The 17,673-nt window shown below is 38.4% G+C and overlaps 1 protein-coding gene across 3 annotated transcripts in view; it reads right to left on the bottom strand.

Moving 5' to 3' along the window:
* Positions 1 to 9,864: 9,864 nt before the first annotated feature.
* SYK (spleen associated tyrosine kinase) overlaps positions 9,865 to 17,673 on the bottom strand; it is a 48,320-nt gene continuing 40,511 nt past the window's right edge. For all 3 annotated transcript variants that reach the window (XM_071424741.1, XM_071424743.1, XM_071424742.1), the window contains 6 exons: positions 17,478 to 17,655; positions 16,098 to 16,307; positions 15,471 to 15,660; positions 14,009 to 14,149; positions 13,691 to 13,803; positions 9,865 to 12,133 (listed from right to left, as the gene is read on the bottom strand). In XM_071424741.1, the coding sequence (XP_071280842.1) occupies positions 12,061 to 12,133; positions 13,691 to 13,803; positions 14,009 to 14,149; positions 15,471 to 15,660; positions 16,098 to 16,307; positions 17,478 to 17,655 (905 nt within the window). In that variant the 3' untranslated portion in view covers positions 9,865 to 12,060. The remainder of the gene's footprint in view (positions 12,134 to 13,690; positions 13,804 to 14,008; positions 14,150 to 15,470; positions 15,661 to 16,097; positions 16,308 to 17,477; positions 17,656 to 17,673) is intronic.

The following is a 17,673-nucleotide window of genomic DNA, read 5'->3' on the forward strand; positions in this document are numbered from 1 at the left end:
TTTGACGTACATGCAATTGTGCCTGTGGAGGGAGATAATATAATGTAGCTAATATAGAATAGGAACACAAGACGTCATGAGCAAAATTAAATCCTAGTGTAGCTTCAGTGCAATTGGTACCTATTACCCTGCAATGAATATGACTCAACTTATCATATAGAAATTATATATGACTGCAACCTTTTCAATATATATGAAAAAGACCTCTTTCATATGTTAGTAATCACTTTCAATAATGCTATTATAAAATGTCATTATCCTAATAAGTTAGCTAGTGTGTTGTAAAAGCATTTATCTAAGAATTTTTTTAAAGTCTTGGGAGAGGTACAGCAAAGTGACATACCTGCTTATTGCTACAGCATTTTGAAGTAATACCATAGACTATTCTGTAGGTTCTGAATTAATTTGAGAGAGGATAATTATTCTGCTAATATCCCAATAACAAGCAACAGCTTCAAAATACAGCTGTAGTGTCCCTAAAACTAAGATCTGTGCTCTGACCAGAATACATTGTCTAGGCTTAACAGTGACTCCTGAAATAAAGTGGAGAACTACTAATCGTGTAAAACTACTCAATCTAAACCAATAAACAGCTTCACAGAGGTAAAGATTATGAGGAGATTTCACACTGGTGTTACTGTCAGAGAAAACCAAAGGAGGGAAACATGTTAAGATCAATAATCAGGAGAGGAGGTTGTGCCAGATCCCTCATGTGGGAATTGCTCTTGGGGAGCAAATTTTCTTTTTCTATCCACTTAAGGTCTGTTGCAGTCAACACATTGATCCAAAAGGTACCTAAGAAGACATGAGACTGGTGGCTGAAACTTACTAAGACAACTGGCTTACCCTTCTGTTTATGTTTATGTTTGTGTTTATGATTATGGTTTATGTTTGTCCCTTTTTTAGTCCTCTTCCTCTTACACACAGCTTGAGGAGTGTATTGAAGTGAAACTAGGATAAAATCTGGATACTATAAGGAACAGTACAAGGAAGTCCTGGAGGGTACTGATGACACAGGTCATGCTTACCATTTGTCTGTACCAAGTACTGCTTATGATCTTGTGATCTTGCTTATTGCTGCCAAGAGCTGTCAGGCCCACAGTGTGACTACTAGGCAGACTAGCAACAACATTGAGAAAATATGAAATATATATAAGTACTCAGAAGGGAGGATAGTGAAAATTGCTTATTTCACATTTTTTTAGCCCCCTCTAAACATATAAAGAATAGAGTACATGTCTATCAAGGAAATAATACTTGGATGAAAGTGTGGAAGAAATGCAGTCTAATACTGCTTTGGGCAGCATTACCTTCCCTCCATACTAGGCCTTCCTCCTTTTTGGCATTGCTGTGGCTGAAGGGGCTGCAGCAGCTGCAGTGTCACCTGTTGGTCAGCCAAGGAAGGCAAAGTGGGCCTCCAGCAGCCACATGGGCAACTTGCCCTGACAGGCAGATTTCCCACATGGTTCCTGGCACAGGTGCTGTGGGCTTTGGCGCCTGTCCTCTGCCATCCATCCTGTCACTGCTGGGGACACCTTGGCTCCTGCCCTCATCAGCACAGGACCAGGCATTTCCCACTGCAACCACCACAAAACTTCACCCAGCCTAGAAAAATTCCCAGGAGAAGGACATTGTCATGTCTGCCCCCCACAGCACATATTTTCTGGACAGGTCAAACAAGAAATCATCAACACCATCAGTTCTTGGCCTCTGAAAAGGGAGACAGGTGATTTTCACAGACAGAGAAGAAATCCGTTTTTTGTAAATATTTGTTTTTACTAGAGGGATATTCTCACTAAGGCCAGTGGTTCAGAATAGGGGTAAGAGTGGATAATTTCTTCATTTTTTCTATGGGCTCACTGAGTGGTCTGTGGCTCACCAGAGACCCCAGGACAGTGTGGAAACATAGTTTTCCATAAGTTTGTTTTTAAGTAAAGGATAAAACCCTTGAGTTTGCTTGGGATGCACTGAGGCATGAAGAGCATCACTTCAGTGCAGGCTTGGCAAATTTGTCTTAATTTACTCCTTTGAACAACAATTTGATCTATATATCCATAAAAGGTTTCCTGATTGTGTATGTGTGTGTGCATGCCTGACATACATAAAAGATGCAGTAAAGAACTGAAAATAATGAAAAGAAATCCCATAGAACATTTTTACACAAAACAGCTGTTTGTCAGGTCTCTTTAGCTTTATGCTAATTTCTGAGAAGAAGCTCCAAATTTTTCAGTGCAAGAATCTTGCTCTTTCAGCTATTATGTAAAACTTCTCTTTTAAGCCCAGGCATCAATGTTGCTCTCTTTTCTCTTCTTTCCACATACATCTACATCAGACAGATTATACTCGTTCAGCAAGACAGATAGTCACTGCCTTTCAAACCTGTGCTATGTAACATATTCTCCCTGACTCTCATTTTGAATAAAACTTTGTTCTTCATCTACCTGTAGACTGGGAAAAGGACAATTTGGCTGCAAAAAGACATGCTCTGGGATCAAACAGGGTGGGGGAGAGGGGCTTGTGGAATGGGTACAGATCCACATTTGAGTTTCTGTTCACCTTTGTCTTCCATCATTTGGGGTTTTCTGGGTTTCCATCAGTAATCCAAGCAGCTCACTTTGACAGATTTAGAGTGTTTCATACTCTAATTGGAATCTCACTGCTTTAGTGTCTTCATTCAAACAGTTTCTCTGATCATGGCACTGAAAGGGAAGTCTTATGTTATACATAGCTTAATATGAAAGGAAGTTCATGTGATTATGGTAATACTTCTTAAAATCCATCAGACAAAGAATAATTTAGATTTCATTTATTCATAATAGCAGAAGTTAATATTCTTTCCTACAAAAGATTTTCTGACATCAATATTTTCTTCAGAATTTCTGCTATTTTTGCAGAGGTTGTTTGGATTGCTTCACCATTACCATAGCCCAAACTTCTTTTTATTTTCTTTTGTTTTTGGTCCTTTTTAGTCTTTTCAAAATACTTCTTTTCCTTAAGCAAATAAAACTGCTTCCATTGAGATGGTATCAGAGCTCTCTTTCAGCTTTATTGTGGATTTACGTAAGTATTTGAACAGAACATTCAATTCTGTTCTCTGTTTTGCAGCTAAACATTTTAATTATACAGAATAAATCACTCCCCTACAACTGAAGGTTTTGGATTTAAACAACTTTGCATATGCTTTCATAATTTGAAAATTCCTGTTAATGGTGCATGCTTACTTAGGAAATAGGGGAATAACATGTGTAAATATTGGTTTATATATGTAATTTCTATTATTTCAGTAGCAGTGATTTTCCTTTTTTTTTCTTCCTCTGCTGATCATCCTCCTCTATTTCTTCAGCATCTTTCTTATCTAAGATGCTTCAAGCCTCCCTAAATGTCATTTTGAACTGAGCTCATAAAAGGCTGGAAACAGTTTCAAATACTTAACTAGTTACTTGGGACCAAATTGTGTACTCCCTTGGCCTGACTTTGTTGAAAGCCATGCAGTTGAAAGCAGAAAAAATTTGGCATGTAGCCCTGAGAGAATTGAAGAGTGACAACCATAGGAGCAGTGATTCAGATTAGTCTTTGTATTAAATTCAGTGAAGCAATACATCTGGAATGTATTAAAACAATTTTGTTGTGTGATCTGTCAGTTCTGTGCTATTATTTGAGGGTCTTTAAAACCCTTTCCTCTAGGTTAAATGAGTTTTGTGATTGTAAAGTGGCACATGACAGGAGATGCTTTTCCTTTCCATCTTTGTCAGGGGAATCTGATGAATTTCATGCTAGGCTCAGTACCTTTTCATTATTTTACCATGGAGTTGAAAATATAGGAAAAATTGCTTGTAATAAAATTTGCAGATGACAACAGAAACAGAGATTTGCTAGAGAAATATGAGTATAGAGAAGGCAGGAAATTTCAGAATCAGGTCTTGCTATTTGCCTTTTATTAATAAGGCATGTTGCCTGATAAGTATCCCTGACCAGTGATGCCTCTGCGTATGTGTGTGCATATGTGCACAAAGATAGAAATAATAGTTCCCTTTTTTGTTAAACTTTGGTGACCTCTGGTGAGCTTCTTGCACTCTCATTTCACCCTAGAGCTCTTTGGCTGGAAGGAAGTTTTGTCCTTTTGGTCAGAGAGACACTGGATGACCTGTTGAGGCCATTCTCTTCTCAATCTTGGCAGTTTTGGAAACTTGATTGGTTTGAGCTGGTTTTCTCTGTGGCCTTGCAGAGTTTATGGCTGCAGAGCATTTCCTGGAGAGCTTTGAAGGAAGTGACCTTTTGGTTTATTCATTGTCACATGCGGACTGTGAGGAACAGAAACAAATAAGCATCATAGAACCAATTTGAAGTGGTTTTGAGTTGCAAGTGAAATAATAATAATAAAAATAGACCTTGAAATGTATGGGCACTTGGCTACTCACTGTACAAGACTTCTTTCTGTGTCCTGTGGCTTCACTTTGTCACCTAAAGCTAGGTGTGTGTTTTTCAATCTAAACTAAAAGGGGGGAAAAGCTCAGCTCAAAACCCATGCTCTGACACAGAAAAGAGACACCTTCCCAGAAAATAACAAAAGATCCCCACCAACATGAAAACTTGCTCTGCACATCATCATACCTGTGATGACATCTAGAGCCTTATTTCTCCCCTTGCTTTCTTTACTCAGACAGGTAGACTGGCATTCCTACTGGGAGAGCCACAAAAGTGGCTGTCTGAAATATGGGAAGAGGAAACAATTGATTCAGCTGATCAGCACTTGTCTAAAAGAAAGAAGCAGCACCCCTACCACTCCTTCATCTGAGGTTTGCACTGGCGTCCTCAGGCTCTGCCCCTGGCTCATCAGCAGCAAGTGGTACTGCAGAACAGCTGTGCTGCATGGCTGTGCCGGGACTGTTGCCACCTCAGTGGAACAGGATCCCAGATCCTGTTCCCCAGCAGTGGCAGAAGGTGGTACCAGGTGTTCTTTGCCATTTCACCATTGTCTGGAGCATTTTCCCACAGAAGTGTCTTATGGCTGGCAGCTGTGCAGTGCCCTTCACACAACTTACTTTGGGTCAAAGCCATTTCTCTGGGTGGCAGGGGAATTATGGTTATGGTCAGCCTAATGGGGAATACAAATGGCCATGCAGAAGCACGGGAGCAGTAAGCATGCAGCAGGATCTGCAAGTTCTCTTCCTTGAAATGAGTAGGTCTGAACCAAGTTTGTCCTGCTGCTGTGGGCTTCCTGCAACCAAGAGCAAGACTGGAAGGTACTTGCCTGCTAATTAGTGGTGAGAATAAAATATTTCTGAAGTAAGGCATATTTATACACGGTTGCATGTTGCTAAGCACAGTTAAAGGAAAATAAATCAGCCAAAGATTTTAATCTTACATGGGCATTGTTTTTACAAAAATGAAAGACCTTTGTAAAATTGTGCTCTATCACATTGCCTCCACAAACGTGGTACTACTGCTTGCTAGGCTGAAAGGTGAGCCCTATTGGTGACCTGAATGTTCCAGACCCAGTCTCCAGCTACTTTAAATTTCTTAGCTTATGAGTGAAAGTGTGCTTCATAGGTTTTTTGCAAGAGATGAGTATAGTGTCTGTTGCCCTTCCCTTCCCTTTGCATCCCTTCCCACCTGTTGAAGTTACTGATTTCCTGGTGACCTCCAAAAGGTATGCAATAACATCTAGCCAGGACAGGCTGGCAGCAGGTGAGCTCCTTGGATAAGGAGCAGAGACTGGCTGCATTTACTAGGATAAATAAATTTAAAGGCCTTTAAAAGCTCCTTCCCTTTCAAGTCCATGTCCCATGTATGTATGTATGACATTTTCAGTGTATGATGTTTACGTTAGGTGAAGAGGGTGCAGTACTTGTGTGTTTTTTCCACAAATGTTTGTTAATGTGTAGTAATCAGCAGGTTCCTACTGAGGCCTGGGGGCCAAGCAATGGGACATGCTGGCTTTGTGGGCCTGGCACCACCACCAAATAAGGGAGTTTTCAAGCAAAAGGTGTAGGTACCACCAGTCTGACAGCTGTCTCAAAGTCCAGTTTTGGTGTGACATCTGATGTCTTTATTCCTTCTAGCTGTATTTCAAACACACGGGGACCTTTTCATTTTGGGGGAAAGACAGAGACTGTCCTCAACCCAAGCAAACCTTGAGTGTATTTCTTTGTCCAGGCCTTGGCTTCCTTGTAATTAAATGACTCATAAAATTGGTCACATACAGTTCTGCAAACAAACACAGGAATGTGTCATATTATTAAATGTTGTTGGGTTTTGGTGTTTGGTTAGGTTTTTGTTTTTTTCTTTTATATAGCTGGTATGGAAAAAGCTGTGGGAGTTTTGGGAACAAACTGTGAGCTTTGTACTTGTGCTTGTATAGCAGGAGTTCTGGTTTGCATTAACTCGGGTACAATGTGACACTGGAGGGAGAATTTCTGAGACATGATTCAGTCTTTGCTTTTTCCTGTAATCTGACTTGTGTAGTACTCCAGCACCAACAAGAACCACTACTTGTTCTGCTTATTCCTTATAAGTAGAAACCACAAAATGATGAGGAATGCCATGCTCATTCCCCATGGCAGCTACAGAGTGGACAGACAAAAAGGAAGTCATGGCTGACTGAGGAGTTTAAAAATAGTACCTCAGTGCTGCATGCCCCTGGGGAAGCAGTAAAACCAGTGAATATACAATTTTAAAATACCCAAAGATATGTGTATCCATGACAGACTCAACAAAGTATTTACAGAAGAAAAAGAAAAAAAAAGAAGGTTTTGTGCTCAAGTGCATTAGAAGTGTGCAAAAAATGAGGTGGGTCCTGAGTGCAAGGTGTGTAGCTGTATGCATAGAAACAGCCCAGTTTGGGGCATTTACTGGCACCAGAGGAAATCTTGCTGAAACAAAATGATATTGATAATCTAGGTTTTTATACCCAACTATGGGTATAAAGATGGGACATTACTGGGGAAAATTAAGGAAACATTGACTCTAAATATGTATCTTTTGGGAAAAGAAACATCAAACCTAGCCAAGCAGTCAATTTATATATGCTCCAAAGTAGAGTGGGAAAAACACCCCGAAGTGCTGCTCTTTGACAAGCTCAGTGAGCTTGTACCTCTCATGCATTTCTTGATGTATTCATGCACCCTGAAGCCATCTCCTTGTTATCTAACAGGATAAGAAATTTTCATGTTATCTTCTAGAACTATCACTGAAAACCAACATTAATTCTTGCCAGATTACTGGAGGTGGGACCTGATACACCAGTCAGAGAGAAATCTTGTGGTAACACTGGTGAAATCTGCACATAAATTAGGACAAGACATGAAGATGCAGCCACAATGGTTGTTCAGTAACAACTGAGGAACAAGTCATTATTGAACTCAAGTATGAAATAATGACAAGAAATATTTGCATATGTGCATAAGTGTGTAATATTTTTAAAGGAAAGTCTTCAAGCTGTTCAAGAGACAGCTATTAAAGTTCTCTGCTACATGTTCTGCTGCTCAGTCATGCAATTATAGTCTTGTTGTTGCTGAAACTGGCACAATTTCTCTTTATTAAAGCAGGAAGTAGGAAGAACAGATGTTGATTTTAATGCAGCCACTGGCAGGTGACAACAGAACAGGACAGTTTCATTGAATGGTTCTTTGCAAAATTTTTTCTCTTTTTCTGTCACTGTAGAAATGTGTTGCATTTCTAACATGGCAGAGGCACAGGGAGCCTGGCACTCAGCTGACTGAACCTCTGACACGTGGAGTGTGCTGCACGGGCAGTGTAGCTGCAGGTGCAGGGCAGTGGCATTCCCCCACAAGCACTTTGATACAGTTAAGCCAGACCTAACAGTTTCTTGGTGACATTTTAAGGCATTTGCAGCAGTGGATAGACAAGAGGAGTTAATCATCTCCGCACACTTACACTGGACTGGTCATCCAGGGGCTATTTACATTTGAAGTAATGAATTTTAATGGACAGTAGTGTAATGCTTTCCCCAGCTGCCTTGTTTTCTGTCTTCTCTGGTTATCAAGAAATGCACACACGTCCATTGCCTCAGGGAAGCAGTCATTATACTCCATGCAGAGTTAATTACATGCCAAGGAACCCAGTGGGTCTTTGTCTCAATTATTACATACGTGACAGAAAATAATAAAATACCTACTTGGACATAGATGCACAGTGCTACCTCGGCTTCAGGGAACTCTGAGTGACTGGAGGACTGTTCTCAGGATTTGCCTTACATCTCTCTGACTGTTTTTTTAACAGGAATCTATTTTTTTTTCTCTTTTTCTGCATGCCTTACAGTCTTCAAGTCTTCTTGAGTCTGTCCTCACTAAACTTAGGGCTGGTAATTACAACTGCTTGCTTAATGCTTCCCTATGTTATTCAATCCATGTCACCCTCACTCCCTTCTAGGCACATGTGGGGCGTAGTCTGCTGCAATCCCTCATTGCTGTGATCATTTAAAAGACAAGGGGACACTGAGTCTCAGAAGTCTTGGTTAATCATCCACAGCTGACTATTCACCATATAAACAAATGATGATTCGTCCTCACACGCAGCATTGCTTCACAGCAAGGAGCACAGAGAGTGTGTCCTCTGTAACATGCAGGCACAACAGCAGCCAGGGCAGAGTAGAGGGTGCCAGAAATGGCCAGACAAGTGCTTCACTGCAACTGTGTTCAGGCATTGCCACCTCCTGGCAGGACTTTGGTGAGGACACCCCGTTGCCTTGGTGCATGACCTGGCTGTGCAGGCCAGGCTGCTTGCAGATGGGTTCTTTGGCAAACTGGCAGGGCTGACTGTGCTGATTTAAGGGGTGAAAATTATGGGTTCCTCACTGCCTGATTAAAAGCCCCCTTTTTGCACAGTGTTAGAAGCAAGGACAGGCTAGATCAGGGCTTTTAGGATGTTTGGGTGTGTCTTTATGGAAAAGGCCACATGCTTCCCATACTTCAAAATCATACTCCATAATTTTGTAAATCTGAGCCCTAACTAAATGTGTAAATACAGAGTTTTCCTCCAGTGAAAAGCCCTCTTAGCATGTTATCACCTAGTCCTTCTTTTCCACCAGCCTCCCTAACTGCATGCTGCAGTTTTCTACCCCTTAACTCTGTCCTGACAATCATCTGTAGGCCTACACCACCAAGTGGCATTTCTGAGACAAGTCAATCTAAAAACAGACAGCCAAAACAGAAAAAGTCCATTCATGTCAGTTGATGGTGCAGCCCTACAAGTGGGAAGATGCAGCAAATAGGCCAGATTTGCTATACAGGAAAACATCCACAGAAGAACAGTCAGTCAGACACTGACTGACTTATCCAAAGGCAAATAGCTGCTTGAAGAGTTGTCTACCTTTCGGCCTTTCTTGTTTATTGTTCAAATTCACATTCACACTCATCTAGCCTTAGCTTTCCAGAAAACCTGAGCACGCAAAAAAGCAAAATGAAACACTAAGAGGTTGCTGTTATTATTTTAGAATATCTAGAACAGCTGTCTGCATCTGAGGGAGGCCCCATGTCATATAATGTGACTTAAATCTTGCATAGCTGACATCTGTAAGGCAGAAATTCTTAGCTAGCTGATACAGTGCATTGACTCCTGGAATTCTCTAACCTTACAGATTCAGCACAGAATTGTTGTAAATCACTTTGAAAATACTTAGGTGCAATAACAATATGCATATTTTGGGAATTTCCTGCTATTCCTGAATTGCTCTGAAAGCAGCCCAAGCTTCAGTGGCCTCATCTGTCCTGGTGGGTACTTTTCACTGTCAGCAGGTAAACCTCAGTCTTCCACAACAATCTCGATAACTCAGTACATATACAGCACAGCATCAGGATTTTTTACAAAGCATGTAATTATGAAAGGATTCTTGTTAAGACAGCATATTTTATAAAGTATCTTTAATTAAAATGTTAAAACCAAATCTATTTATTTCACAATACTTTATATTCTCATTGTAAACTTTAATTATGTAATAATGAAGTTAAAAATAATCAAGTAACTCCAGAAAGTGATGTTGACATTCACTCAGAAGAGAAGAAATAATCCTCCATGTTTGTTGTATCAGACATCACTTTTAAAGAGAGAGAAAAAGACAGAGATGAATATATCCCTCATTCTAGAAAATTGAGTATTGTCACTCACTGGTTCATAGAGATTTGTGCAATTTTTTTATAGCTAATATCCCCATAACTGTACTAATTGCACATGTAGTTCTCTGCAACATAACTAAAGTGACAAAACACCTATGTATATGGGTAACTTCTACGGAAGCTGGTCTTGTAGAAAAATGTATCTTAAAAACAAAACAAAATTAAATCATCTTCATAGCAAGTCATGTTTGGTCACATTGAAACACAGTCTATTACACTCAGTATCTTCCAGTAGCTTGTGGTGCCTTGCACTGGACAGCCAAGACTAAACTACTAAAAGGCACCAGATATTATTTAACAAACAGGCCATAAACTTAGTAAAAATAAAAAAAAAATACCAGTAGCTTCTATATTTGTTTATCGTCCCGTCTTTTATGAAAATGATTTCACCCTTTCTCAGTTTAATTGCTCACACAATTTAATTACTAGAGAAAAAAAAATACCACTGCCTCTCTAAGAATACTCTGTTCACACAAAAATTAATCACGTATATACTAACCAGCCATATGCAATAAATATATCTAACTCTAAATCTTATTCTTTATATTCTTCTAAAATCTCTATATCAAGCAAACAAAATGTAAGTAGATTCCTGAGATATATGCAAATGACAATAAAATAGCTGCTTGTAAGTAATAAGTGATAGAAATGTCTCTATTGATAATATTTAAAATGAGGTTGAGCAAGCAAAGCATAAGGGTAAAAACTGAATCAGAAATTGATTTCATTATTTGTTATTACTCTACTATACTTCCAATTTAATGGAGATGCACACTACATTACAGAAGACTGGTAAGACAAATGCCTTTTCCTGAGATGCCTTTTCCTGAGATTTGTCCCACAGGACAAATACTAACATTTTGGAGCTGGTAATCTTGTTGCCCATATGCCCATTATAAAATATTTCAACTAGATCTGAAATTTAAATCTAGAGGGAGTAAGGTGTCATGAAATTCTCACATGCTTTCTAAAGAAAGGCTTGAAGAAAAGATAGAAATTATTGCTATTCAAAGCACAACACAAGGAGCTATGGTATACCCAAATAGATACATAGAAAAAGTATCTCTGGAGAAGGATGGAAGAGCCCAGAGAAAGGTAAATGCTGCTCCAACACAGGTGTATTTTCAGGAATGCAGTGTTGGAGTTTATGTTAAAATATAGAATCATCTTAGGTGCTGGTATGTTTTCTTCCAAGATGAGATCAAGCCTCTGAGTTCCCAGTTTTCACTAGGAAAAAATAACTCCCTGAGGAACAGCTGGGCTGAAGAACAAAAGAAGAGATGAGGAACAAAAGAAAATGGTCACATTTAAAGGATGTGACAATGTTAGAAAGTCAGAACTCCCAATTCCCCTCTGCTTATTTTACTACTAGGAATAATGTGATTTGGTTTAAAGGGGCTTGGTGATAAAATCAAGCACACTGTCAGTCAAAGCATCTGACACACTTGCATAGCCAATTTGCTTCATAGTGAGAAATGTTTATGCTATTCTTCCTTGAGGAAAGGGAAGGCTGGAACAACTAAATACATTTAAAGGGTAATAATGTTGATGAGAAGAATTTAAATTCCAATTTGCATTCCTATATAGGAGAGGAAGAGGGCTCAAAGTCATTAAATAGGTTTTACAAGACTGCAAAATATAATGCAAATAAAGCTGTAAATAAAGTAAAACTGAATGCAGCAAAAGTACAAGCATCTTATATAACATCCTTGCTGTGCACTTTGAGACAGTTACACTTCCAAAACTCTTTTGGGGCTGGATTTTGTGTAGAAGGTAAGAAAAGGCAACCTTACGGATGCAAGGCTCAGTTCTGAGCTTTGCAGGTTGAAAACGGAAGTACAAAAATTGAGGTTGCTTGGTTTTGGAAAATGTGCTGCTTCTCAGAGGGTGCTGGCTGGCGATGAGGAAGCTGCTGCTCTCCACGCTGTTAGTGGGAAATGTCATAATAGTAGTTACGTAACCTCATCTCCACTGCAACAAATCCTGGTCGGTCGTCAACACTGTGGGGAGATGACAAGTGTCACTGTGCAGGAAGGACAGAGCTGTCAAGGTTCATGGGCCTTACACCCCTCGAGACTCTACCTCAGTGACAGCTCACTTAAAGATGCTCACAGTATATTAAGGCTACAAAAATGACACTACAAAATTAATACCAAGTGACAAATACTACTACAGAGCTCCTACAGAGCATCCCATTTACTATCACGCCTGTTTGTGGTTGATGAAGGCACTAGAAGAAAGAAATGGTAAATCAGCTCCATTTAATTTTCTACTTAATTTACTTTAGTAATAATCTGGAGAAAAGAATATTTGCTGTGCAATATCTGCCTTATAATGGGTAGTACCATCACACAGAGTGGTTAGAAGCACTGAGAGGAGCCTATCCACACATCATATGACTGTACCATCTTTCTTATATATCTGCAATTGTTTCTTTATTTGGAGAACACAATTAAACTGACAACAAGCCCTTACAATTTTACATTACATATTGAGATAGTTACTCTGCCTGACCTGAATCTTCTTTTTTAAATTTATTTTCTTTCTAATAATAAAGATATTTTAGTACAAAAACAAAATCAGTATGCTTTATGATGTTTCTTACTAAAAACAAAACCTGATCCCTTTCACTGTAGACCTGCTGTAGCATTCCTGGAGTCAAACCAAAAGGTAGGAATTACTTTTTGGTTGCATGTTCTTTTTAGAGTACTAGGTTTAATAAAGCTAACATGAAGCAAGATACCTAAAATGAAGTACCACAGCTCCTTAACATAGAACTTTTGGACAAACCTATTCTCCTGATGATGACCTGGAAGAATAAGTGACACTAGAGTAATTTTGGGTGCTTTCTACAGTTAAAAGTAACTTCAGAAAGCAGAATAGTTTGAAACAATAAATCATGAAAGAGTTTTAATATATTTTTGCAATATACTAATTTAAAAAATCAGGTAGGCTTTATTTTTTTTCTGTATTTCATAGTTCTAATTTCTAAATTGTTATGAAACAGAAAAAACGTTTCTGATATATCAGAAAAGATGGTTTGCCTCTCACTGATAAGAAGTCAGTGTGGGATCCAATTTGAAGATATTCCATTATTAGAGAAGAGATAAACAGCTCAAAAAAATTAAATATTGAGGAATAGAACAAACATTTTGGCAATATGACTTTGAAATTTCAGTAAAGCTAAAGCCTTGGAGATTAAAATTAAATGAACCCCAATTCAAAATGAAACAAAAATATTTGCATACTTTCAAACATTCTTTTCAAAATGCATTAGACTGACATCTTTGTGTACTTATTTTTTATGATACCATGTATTTTGTATATAACTGTTCTGGAAAACTCTGTTCTACAAAATTAGCTTTTTGTAGTACACTCTGTAACTCAGATAATTTTCACCTGAAAGTGCAATTGACTTCTGAGCTTGGAGTGCGGTTGTAAGCTAAACTCCAGGTGAAAAGATGCATTTTGAAGTAACCCCTATTCACCCCTTTTCTAGCTATTAATCCTGTATATTAAAATGTGCTTCTATCAAAAGAGCATCCCAGCACACTCACTTGTATGTCCAACACAATTTCATTAGACTATAGACTTCTGTTGGGCAGACTTCAGGACGTTCCATTCGTTCTCCTCTTTCAATCATCTGTGCAACTTCTCCACCTTTCATTCCCTGGAACAGGGTGACCAGAACAGTCATCCAAGGTGCAAATTATTACAGCACACATGACAGCATAAATCAAACACAGGACTGGAACTGATTTTGGGCTATCCTTTGAGTCACTTCTTGCAGCAAGTCCCTTTAGTTAGGAAAAAATATTGGTTCAAATTTGCTCTGAATTTTTAAAGAAAAAACATGACCAAATAAAAACACTCACCTTATATGGTTTTTGTCCATAAGAGAAAGCTTCCCACATTAAAACCCCAAAGCTCCAGACATCACTTTTGCTAGAAAATTTGTAGAAATTCATGCATTCTGGAGCATACCATTTGACTGGCCATTTTCCATGACTTTGTGCCTAAAATATGTCATAACAGAAAGGAAAAAAAAGCAGACTAGATTAACTGATAAGCAGTAAACAACATCTGAATGCACATAATTAACATTAACTTAGATCTACACACATTTGTACCAAGTACCATAACATTTCTGATGCAGTTAGCATTAGAGAAAATGGGTAGCAGCTTCTTTGAAAGTGTTACAAAATTGTTCTAATCTTCCACTTTCAAAACAATGTATTGAAATGAAATCCATGGTAAAAATAGTGCAGCTAAATGACTTTGAGTCATGCTTTTAGTGGCATTTAATTTAAAGTTGCTCTTTAGAATAATTTTTTTCCATTTGGATCTCACAAAGGCTAAGAGACATGTCCAGATGGTTGAAGAGGTTGCTCTATTTCAAAGCACAGTGACTTGTGGCAAACTGCAGTTTACCTAAATTATACCATAATACTGCTTTATGAACATTCAAGTGTCAAGCTATACCACCACAGTGCTAGATCTAGTGACAGGGCCCTACTGCATCCTGTAGAGTTGTAAAGAAAATGGACTTTGACATTAATTCTCGAGGCCCTGAGACTGGGATTGAGAAGCTAGGCTAGGCTAGTGGCAGAGATTTAAAATGCCTTTTCTGGCAGCAGTGACTACTGTTCCTACACAGGAAGGTCTTCACAAGGGAGCATGGGCTTGCTTCTCCTCTGCAGTGCTTCAGGGCTTGGGCTATTAGTTTCAAAGAGCTGATAAAAGGGAATAAGCAGAAGGAAGAAGTAATTTGAATTGCAAGACTGTATATCAGGAAAACAAATATACACATGGTAACAGCCTTTGTTTCCCACCTTTTACCTTATTAAATGTTGCAATTATTTTAATCACTTGAGGAGTACTGAGGTCCAAAGAATTTAAAACCAAGATAAACAAATTTTGCTTAGGTTAATTTATTATTTAACAATGGTATTCTTTCAAAAGCCTCCCCTAATTCTGTTCTATAAGACAGTGTATTAGTGGTAGCGTACATTTTACTTGGACATAATGGGAACTGTTTTGCAACGAACACATTTCCCCCCATTTATATAAGGTAGTATCTAATTTCCACAATAACTTTCAATCTTCTAATGACAAGGTTATCAAGAGGAAATGAAAGTAGACAAGTGAAAGGAAGGACAAGCTTTTTCTTCTCTACATGTCTTAATGTTGATCACAAAATTTTAATTTGGTAATCTAATATCAGGTTTTAAAATAATGAGTGATACATAATATTTCTCATTTTCAACTGCATTTCAACTGAAAATATCCTTATTAAGCTATGATACTACACAGTTTTCATGCTGTGCTCAGACTTACCTTGTAATAATTTTCATCAGCACTAAGAGCTTTAGAAAGTCCAAAGTCACTAATTTTGGCATAATGTTGGGTGACTAAGAGCACATTTCTTGCAGCCAGATCCCTATGAACAAAATTATTCTCTTCCAGATATTTCATCCCCATGGAAACCTGATGCACCAGCTCTGTTATATTCTTCTCTGTGACATGTCTGAAATCACAATTGAATTTTAAAGAGGTCAGTAGTTCATTTTCATGACTTTTCATGGAGTTCAGATACAAATCTTTACTCCAAACTTGTCCACATTACGCTGGGAACCTGATTAATTTACATTTATCTAAGCTTCAATTTGAAAAGGCAATCTAAGCTCTTGTCCTGGGCAAGATGACATGTGATCACATTAATAAAGGAGAAGTTGGATATATGAAGGAGATATGGAGAAGAAGGATATATGAAAAGTCCTTCATTTATTCAAAATACTCTATTTTGGCAGAAATATTTGACAGTTTGGAGACACGTTCCAGTGAAGAATAACTACAATCATTAATTATTACATTAACAACATATCAATTTTAATTGTCCTTAAAGAAAAAAATAAAAGAAAGGAACTTTTCCATGCCTATGGAATGGAATCAAAGTTTACATACCTATTTTTTTGCAAAAATTTGTTCAATGGCCCAAGTTCAGCCATTTCCATTACTAACATCCAGGCCTCAGCTTCACATATACCTATCATTCGGACAATATATGGGTTATCCAGTTGCTGCATTACATTCGCTTCTCTCAGTAACTCATCCTTTATGGCTGGATCATTACTCTCATTCTTCAGAATTTTTACAGCGACAGGCTTGGCACCCCTGCAAAAGAGAATCCAGTTCTGAGACTAGCTGCTGAAAAATCTGTGCACTAATGCACACAATCTTCATCAGATATTTCCATTCACATGGTACAAATTGTGACAAAAGAAAGAATTGACACTCAGAGGAGAAAAATCCAGCCATAATAGGAACATCTCTCTATCAAATGCTCAGAAGACAGCTAAGCAAAAGAGTGAGAATGAAAAGAACCTAAGAAAATTACAGATTGTCATAACAATACCTAAAGAAGCCTGAAAAAAAAACACTGGACAAATTTTTTTTGTCCACTCTGGTAAGATGGCATAACGCTTTTCCGGCAAGAAAAGCTATAAAGAGTTTTCTAAGCACTGGGGTGTTCTGGGGGGGAGACTGGAACATGCATCACTGCCAGTTGCCAAGGCAAGGTTTTGAAACCCTGAGAATCTAAGCCTACTTCTGCAACCTTCCATTCATACAGCAAACTGACAGAGTGACTGATGAGATCAACATAGCTCAAGTGTGAAACACGATTAAAATATACACAAGATGAGATCAGAGCCCTTCAAATTCCTACGTCCTATATTAGAAAAATAGAAATCCTTTCTGCGTCTGAAAACCTCAGTTAAAGAAATGCCTCCAACTTCAAGAGATGAGAGTGTGTACAAAACCAGTCCATGCACATAAACAGCATACTGATAACATTTTTCTATGAAAATGCATGAAGAGTCAAGTACAAACAGGGTCTGTTCCTACTGACATGATGTGCTGGAAAATGTTACATGTTCTGTCTTGTTGAAAATCATCATTCCAGCTTCAGGAAACTGGTATTTATCACACTTCAGGCAAAACTCTCTTTGCTATAGGTAAACTGTCCATGCCACTATCCAGGTTTTCTGACAGAGATGTTGTGCAGATGGGAAATACTGTGCATCATCAGTAGTTCTGCAAACTATGGAGCAAGACAGTGGGACTCCTACTCTACTATCCCCATCAGGAAAAAAAATAGTCATAAACAGTACTTTCCTACTTTACAACTCAAATGAGTGCCTAAGTGTACATACAAAGAGAGAAACTGGTGAATATTAACTGAAATTAGTTACAGTGTGTCACTCCAAATGACACGCTACTCCAAAAAGTAAACTCTAGAACTTTTACATATTGGATTCCATGAAAATAGAAGGCAACACTCACTTTTTCATCTTATAGAACCCCTTCTTTACAGTACCAAAGTTGCCAGAGCCAAGTTCACCTTCTTCCAAAGTCAACAACTTCCTGTCGAGAGTGACATTTTTTGGTTTAATTTCATCTGGATCGGCATATGGACTTTCATAGACTTCAGTATCCATGGGTAAGGCCTCTCTCTGATCACCTGCAGTTCAAACAATGA

Source organism: Agelaius tricolor, unplaced genomic scaffold (assembly GCF_023055355.1).
Source record: "Agelaius tricolor isolate 1412-34295 unplaced genomic scaffold, bAgeTri1.0.p SCAF_4, whole genome shotgun sequence".
Lineage (NCBI taxonomy): Eukaryota > Metazoa > Chordata > Aves > Passeriformes > Icteridae > Agelaius > Agelaius tricolor.